Source organism: Artibeus jamaicensis, unplaced genomic scaffold (assembly GCF_021234435.1).
Source record: "Artibeus jamaicensis isolate MK-2021 breed Jamaican fruit bat unplaced genomic scaffold, CSHL_Jam_final contig_415, whole genome shotgun sequence".
Classification (NCBI taxonomy): domain Eukaryota; kingdom Metazoa; phylum Chordata; class Mammalia; order Chiroptera; family Phyllostomidae; genus Artibeus; species Artibeus jamaicensis.
In genome coordinates this window covers 30,565,176-30,573,274 of record NW_026521823.1, presented here as the reverse complement: position 1 = coordinate 30,573,274, position 8,099 = coordinate 30,565,176, and the positions used below count along the sequence as shown (strand labels likewise).

General features: G+C 40.2%; 1 protein-coding gene across 1 annotated transcript; it reads left to right on the top strand.

Moving 5' to 3' along the window:
- The first annotated feature begins 6,625 nt into the window (after positions 1-6,625).
- LOC119041122 (GTPase ERas-like) lies at positions 6,626-7,312 on the top strand. The gene has a single exon (XM_037134283.2). The coding sequence runs from the start codon at positions 6,626-6,628 to the stop codon at positions 7,310-7,312; it is 687 nt and encodes a 228-aa protein (XP_036990178.2).
- The last annotated feature ends 787 nt before the right edge of the window (positions 7,313-8,099 follow it).

The following is an 8,099-nucleotide window of genomic DNA, read 5'->3' as shown; positions in this document are numbered from 1 at the left end:
ATGGTAAAGTTTCACATAACTACAGTTGACAAAGATTCCCTCATCGACCAGACTCTAGCCAGATTTCTGGGAGCTTTTTCTAGAGTAGGCCTCAATAGTAGTCTACAAAGATTTGAAGACACACCAGCATTGTTTCTAACAAATAAAGGCCTCATTCCTAGGATGACCATAGTATCTCTTAAAGTTTCTGCCTGAGAAAACTCGAGGCTACCAAAAGAAGTTACTGTTGGTTGCAGCTGACGCCTGAAGCCGGGCCCCTGTCTCCCAGCCTCAGTGGGAGGGCAGGAGCCTACCTTTGATAAGGGCCTTCTAGCAAACGCAGATGGGTTTCACCTCTGGCTTCCAGCTTTTGTCACTTATCAATTCCCTGACACTACCACCCCCTGCTCTCCTCCTTCCCTAATACCACTCTCCCTTGAAAGCACCCCCGTCACCTCTGAAAAACAAAAGTTGATCTCAGTTCCTGCTGGACTCTTTTCTCTATTGTAATAATAGATACTAAGTAAAATCTATCCTTACCACTTTAACTAGTGTATGGCTTTATCTTTGACATAGTCAATATCAAAACCAGGAAATAGATATTGGTGCGATTCAAGACCTTTTTCGGATTTCAACAGGTTTACCTGCACTTGTGTGTATGTGGTTTTATGAAATTTAATCATATGTCTTAGATCCATAAAACCACCACCACAACCGAGATGAAGAACTGTGCGATTAGCAAGGAATCATGCTTGTCACCTCTTTGTACTTATACCTTTCTCACAGATCAAGAAGCTGCAGTGCTGTCTAAACAACACAAAGGGAAATGAGCATTTGACAGTTGTTCATCCTGACCGTTGAAGAATTCTATAGCTAATAGTCACAGTAAATTATAAACCACAATGTGCTTTTCTCAGTGATACTTCTCCACTTTGACTTTGGGAAGCTGCCATGTCCTACTGTTGCTTAAACACTTACTTGAATTTAACATTGTATATATTCAGTTACCATGAAAAGCTAAAGTGTAATTATATACTGGCATATATTTTTTCATTAACTTTTATCTAAAAGAGAAGTTTGTTCGCATATATTTGCATAATATGATAGCATTTATATGTGTATACTGATAACTACAGTGCACAATACACCCCTATACCCCAACACCACTTACCTATATGTATGCATGCATGTTTTCTTTTTTCTTTAAGATTTTATTTACTTTTTAGACAGAGGCTGGCAAAGAGCGCAAGAAACAGAGATGTGAGGGACATCAATCCGTTGCCTGTCCTGGACGTCTGTGGGCAACCCAGGCCTGTGCCCCAACCAGAAGCAAACAGGCACCCTGTCACCTCACGGGAGGATGCCCAGCTAAGCCACACAGCTCAACCCAGTGTGCACGTTTTCCTCAATTAAAAAAATCAAAATGTATTGCGTACTTTTTATGTGCCAGGCACTGTTATACAATTTAATAGGTATAGTATCTCATTAAGTATGAAACCATCATATACTAGAGACTCCAAGTTGTTACATTTTAATCAAGAGACCACAATATTATCTACTACATTATATTTGATTAACTTCAATAGAGAGAGGAAAGAAACAGATGGAATACATTGATCACTTATTTCAAACCTGTACGGAGTTGTACCACTTGAGCCACTTTGCAGCCGAGCGCAGCTGTTGGCCCCGCCCAGCGCAAGAGCGGCGCGCTGATTGGCTGATTTCCTCAGCGGAACATAAAATATTGTTTCGTAACCTTCGCTGAAAGCGCGTACATTGTAGTTGCTGTATATTACTTGTTTACTGCTCCACATTTGGTGATTAATAAAAACTCAATGATAAAAATCAACTGCCAATATTTCTGCTCGGAGCTTGCTTAATTTCTTTGAATACACCCAGGCTGCATATTCGTCATGTATTTCTTTATTTTTCAGTGAATTTACGTTCAGCTTCCGTTTTTCCTTAGTCTACTGTTTACGATTTACATATTTACATTTATTCTCTTCGTGAAAGACTAGTAATACCTGATCATTTCCCGCCAGAATACTGTGGGTGGTGTCTTGAGTTAGAAATTGGTTTGCATTAACACTTCTCAATTGATTCATCCTTTTCGTTTAAATAAAGTTTTTGTACACATTTTTCAATTCTTTTAGAGAGAACGACACGTGGCGGTTTTCTACTGTCGCTGAGAACCGGAGGCCCCGTGGCCCCGCCACTGCGTGAGCGGCCCTGGGGTTTCGGGGCCTGCACCCGCCTTCTCCCCGCGGAACAGGAGGTGACCGGAAGCAGGAAGGGGCCAGCGGAAGCCGGAAAAGGCCAGTGGAACTGACCAGCAGAAGCCGGAAGGGGCCAGCTCCCGAGAGCAATTTAAGGAGCGGAATGTTACCTGGCCAGCTCATGTTCCCACCTGTTGGGGAGGCGGGCGCTTCCCCAGGCCTGTGTCTCAGCTCCACCCAAGAGCTGGACTGGGCTGGTGGTGGGGCTTCCAAAGGCGGTGACGGTCGCAGAAGCAAAAGAGCTGCTGTGCGAGGCCCAGGGAAGCGCGGCACCCGCCTGGGCGTGCCAGGTCTGCAAGTCCCAGCCTGGTAAGTTGTTGTGACAGTTCTGGGCTGGCAGCTTCCCGGTGAACCAAATGGAGAGTACAGTCGCTCTGGGGTCCGCTCAGCCTGTCAGGTGCCGATGGGAGGTAGCGGTCCAGAAAAGGCGCAAAACAGTTCATCAGGGTTGCGAGGTTTCTTCCCTGCACCGGGATAGGGCGAAGAGGTAGATGACACTTTCGAGAGAGGTCCTGTAAGACCCTACCTTGCTAGCAGAGTGCTCTAGGGAGTCTCTGCTGTCTTACTGAATTGAGGGGCCGTGTTGGAAAGGCCATGTGGCCAGGAACTGTGGGCACCCTTGGGAACTGCAGGTTAGCCCCGATCAGCTGAGTAGCCTCCAGGGATTGAGGGTGCATCCAGTCTGTAGCCAGCAAGAACCTGGAGGCCCTCAGTCCACCAATTGCAATGAAATGAATTCCGCCAACTGTCGCTGTGATCTTGGGAGCGGGTGTTTTCTCCAGTGAAGCCGCGCTCAGGTAGAGAGACCTGGATTGCAATTTTGTGAGGTACGGAGCAGAGGACACAGGTAAGCCAGGGCCAGACTGCTGACTTCCAGACATTGTAAGATGATGCACGTCTGTTCGTTTTAAGTAGATTCATTTTGGTAACTGTTTATGCCAGGACAGAAGACGGATAGTCTAAATTAACTGGATTCCCAAATTCATAGAGGTGAAATTTCCACCAAGGTAAAGATTAAACTGGATTACAGAAAATATCTTCAAAGTTATAGTTTTGATCACTTGAGTTTGAAGTAGAGATTTGTATCCATGGTATATACACACGCATGCTTGATTTTTCTTATAAATGTTAAATCAAGTATTCATATCATTTTTTCACTTAATTTATGTTCCCATTTCCATTTTAGTACATACAGATCTACTTCATTCATTTGAAATGCTTCAAAATATTTTATATCATAGATAACAGTAAAATTTATCTAACCATCTCCTTAGGGATTGGTACTAGGAACATTTTCTCTTCTTATTATCACAGACAATATTGAGAGAGGCCTAATAATTGCTCTTTTTATTTCTGTAGGAAAAATGTATTACTGGTCAAAGGAAATAGACATTTATCACTGTAAGATATCCTAGTAGGTTCAATAAACAGCTGATGATTTCCTTCCAACATGTTTTGAGAACATCAATTTTTTACTTATTTTTGTAGTAAAAAATTAACTACATAAAATCTAAACCAAGGTGAATATAGGGATAATTTTTTTTAATTTAGTTGGTCTAGGTAAAATAAGGGGTTTTGTTTATGTTTTCGGGTATTGTGCTCTTTTTAAATAGATTTTTGGTTTTATTTTTATTCTTTAGTTCGAATATTAAGGTTACTAATAAAGCTATTAGTAGATAGAATTCCCTACTGACAGATTTCCATTCACAATTGTCTTTCCCTCTTTCTCCCAAGTCATTGTACTGATTACATAGATTTTTTTATTCATAAAAATATTTAGCATCCTAAATAATACTTTAAGTAGCTTGACTGTGCACAACTTGAACAATAAATTCTCAGCACAGGCATGTAATTTGGCTTTGGTAAAAATTCATATGTTAAAAGGAATATTTATAACTGGCAACTATCTAATATTTCAAATGCTTCCTCCCTGTATTACTCTGAATATCATGACATTGATAAACTGAAATTTAGCTAGATATCTGTAGGATGATGATATATTTCAACCAAGAATTTATACTTGACTAATAAATATAGATAAAAATAAGCATCTGTTTATGCTAAAGTGATTAATAGAAATCCCTACAGTTAGAATGGATATTTTCCTATTTCTTTCAGCAATTTTAAGAAGTGTGTATATAAAATATATAGCAATTTTCATCAGTATTATTTAGAAGCAGTGTTGGAAACACTTAGCTTAAGAATACCTTGCTAAAGTTTTTACTTCTTTTTATACCTCTTTTTTCTGCATTATCATTCATAACATAATGATATGAATTATGAAATATGAGTGCTATTCTTGAGACCTATATATAAAATAAATAGAAACAACACTTGAAAAGATAATATGAGGTTTTTCTTTCAAGACCCTTTAAAGTTCACTTACAATAAGTATAGTTACTACGGCAAAGAAACAATGACTTTGTGATAAGATGTAACAGGGGCCATGTCTCCCTTGATCCCAGCAAATACAGTTCACCAGCTTTATAAGAAATAAGCCTGCTGTCATGCAACATGTTATGAGACTAAGAAGGGATGGGAATCAGTAGTAGTAAATATAGGAAGTTAAAAAGTCCTGACTCTTACACCAATCAATATATTTTGTGTTCGTGGAAGGTTAAATTCTATACTTGTAAAGAAGTGAAGTATTCTAAATTGTACAATGGTGTCACATTCTCTTAGCTTACGTAGTTATATAAAAGTTTAGGGATGATTATCACATATTGTCAGATATCTGGTGCTTGTGTGGGAGGCCAAATTGCAGAAAATGTGGGGTTGCTTAGGGCTGACTCTGCAGAAGTCCTGGTCAGAGGACCTGGGTCAAAATCCTATAACTACAAGGCTAACTTGGTTTTCATGTGAAGAGAGGACAGCCTGTGTTTTCTAGAAGAGCTCATTTTATTTCAGACTCGAGGACAAGGGAGTAAAGAAAAACTTTGATGTTTTCTGAAAGGAAGAAAAGTATATAAAATATGTAAGTTGGACAATGAAGGGAATTGAAAGTTAACCCTAAGGACAGGGACCGCCAACAAGGAAATTCGTAAAAGTTAAGAGCAGAAGTTCTTGTTTTATAATCCATTATTACAAGAAAAGGCCAGGCAGCATACACAGTAGACCAGAATATGCAAAGAGAAGTGTCACGCTGAACTCATTTTTATGGAAATGACCATCACAAAATGTGTACCTCACAGAGGAAGGTTGTAAAAAAATTAGCAAGTCAAGACTGAAGACCTGGAGAGAACCAAAACCTGAAGCTATCCTTTTCTTTTTTTCTTTCTTCAATTTTACTTCATTATCCCTCTACTTTTATACAAATTACTTGCTATTTTCTCTGAGCCAGTATGTTACAAATAGAAACATCAGGTCTTGGAAATGCTGAAATCTTTGAGACTTATAAAATAAAGGTATAAAAATCAAATTTTAAAAAGGATTGGGAATTACGAGTCTGACCTATTCTCTAAACTTTGTTTAATAGGGAAAAATAAGTTAGCCAGGTGAGCAAGGTTGAGGCCCTGAAAAAAAAATGCTTTCCTGTATTACTCCCAGTGCTACTGCAGCATCAAAATAATGTGAAAGACAAAATCCCTGCATGATTAAGGAGATGATTTTATTCAGCCAAATGCATAGGAAGAACAGTCGTTAATGATGAAGGTCTCAAAGAAAAGGAAGGGGGCCTGCAGTTTTATAGAGGAAGATAGAGTCATCTTTGAATCTTTACAAGAGTGACAAAAATGGACACGGAGGCATACAGAAGAAGGGTGGTTCTTCTGAGGTTAGTTCTTTCTGAAACACAAATGTGTAGTATGGGGCATTCTTAATCTTCACTAATCTATGACCGCTAGTTCTCTATTCCACTGAAAAAGTACTTTTAACTGCATTGTCTGTTGTTTTGTTCAGTATCCACTGGATAAGAGTTCAAGTGATTAATCCTTTTGAAAGTCATCTCTAAGAAGTAATAATTACTTTGAAGATAATTATTTTTTCTTTCATTACACAATGAACATTATCTAAAACCATTGTTGTGGTTTTGTTTGTATCTAAACTGAAAGCCAAGTTAAATGCTCAGTTTCAATAGAGTGACAAGATAACCATATATACACACATGCATGCATAAGATGGTATTTATGGTGCCCATCATTTTCATATCATTATTTGTAAGCATCCCATATTAGCAGATTTATTGAGCATATTTTGTAATATCACTCAAATATTTTTGGTAGGAAGAATTACAGAAAAATGAAAGTGAGAACTAGTCAGCGTGTTTTTTGTTGCTTCTTTAAAGCTCATATTGAGAACTGCGGTGAGTCCGGTCTCAGCGCACCCTCCTCTCCCAGGACCGAGGGCCTGCTGTCCACATCTCTTCAGTGAGCATGGCACTACCAAAAAAGCCTAATATGTTTGATCCTGGCCTGGGTACATGGAGCCCAAGTGCCCAAGAGGAGAGCGGCAGTGCTCAGGCACCTTCTAGAGGTGATGGCAAGAAGCTGCCAGAATACAAGATGGTGGTTGTGGGTGCAAGTGGTGTGGGCAAGAGTGCACTGACCATCCAGCTGAACCATGACTGCTTCGTGGAAGATTATGATCCCACGATCCAGGATTCCTACTGGAAGGAGGTGATCCTGGAGCAAGGGAGCTGCATTCTGAATGTGCTGGATACGGCAGGGCAAGCCGCGCACAAGGCCCTGCGTGACCAGTGCTTGGCTTCTGGGGATGGTGCGCTGTGCGTCTTTGCCCTCGATGATCCCGCTTCTCTAACCCACCTGCAGCAGATGCGGGCCACCTGGAGCCCTCACTATACCCGGGCCCTTGTCCTTGTGGGCAACAAGTGCGACCTTGTGACCACCAACGGAGATGCTCAGGCTGCTGGTATAGCCCTTGCAAAGAGCTGGGGGATCCCTTTCGTGGAGACCTCAGCTAAAACACGGCAAGGTGTGGAGGAGGCCTTTTCCATGCTCATCCATGAGATCCAAAAGGCCAAGGAGGCTGAGGCAGCGTTACGTGTGGCTAAAACCCGGCGCCAGAAGGTCATGTGCAAGTGTGGCTGCTCTGTAGCCTGAAGGTCCTGGTCAATCAAGAAAAGTGGACCATCCCCCAGGCCAGGGTGATGCTTCCTTGATATGAGAACTCTGAGCAACTAGCTGGGTGAGACACTGGGTGTCCTTGGGATAGATGGGTCCCTCTTCTGGGGAAATTTTCATTTGGTGAGGGGCTTCTTGTTTATGTGGAATATATTCTGGTAATGCTCTGTCAGGTAGATTATTATGCAAAACAAAATAAAAGTTCTCAGGTTCAAAAAAATAAAGTTTATATTTGTTGAAGTAATTTATTTATGAATTATAAAGAATTTTGAATTGAATCTTTGGGGCCAATGGTAGCAGAACAAGAATTATGTACCTACTGGTGAAAATTGTTATATGAGAATTATCAAAGTGAATAAATATTTGGCATAGTAATTATGAGGTAAATGGTTATGGAGTAAAAGTCAATATTTTCAAAAATTAATTCTATCTTAATGGTATGTAAAACCAGGGATTAGATCAAAGTCATAAATATTTGTAAGGTTTCTTCTTGCCCTGTTGTCTTAGGCTGGGTTCTCATGCCATGACTAAGAGAGATGAGAATATCAAAAGGAAGACCTTGGAAATGACTCAGAGTCAACTTACTTGGATAATTGGAATTCCTTCTACTAACCTTGATATTATAGTTCTTCATGGTTTTATGCTTCACTTGTTCAGATAACAGCAACAAGTAAGTATTCGTTGAGAAGGGTAAAGTAACTGGTACTTGATTGCCTGCTGTATACAAAACACACACACACACACACACACACACACACACACACAT

Bases quoted from the DNA above. Each gene is read 5' to 3' on its own strand.
- LOC119041122 (XM_037134283.2), top strand. From the start codon at position 6,626: ATGGCACTACCAAAAAAGCCTAATATGTTTGATCCTGGCCTGGGTACA.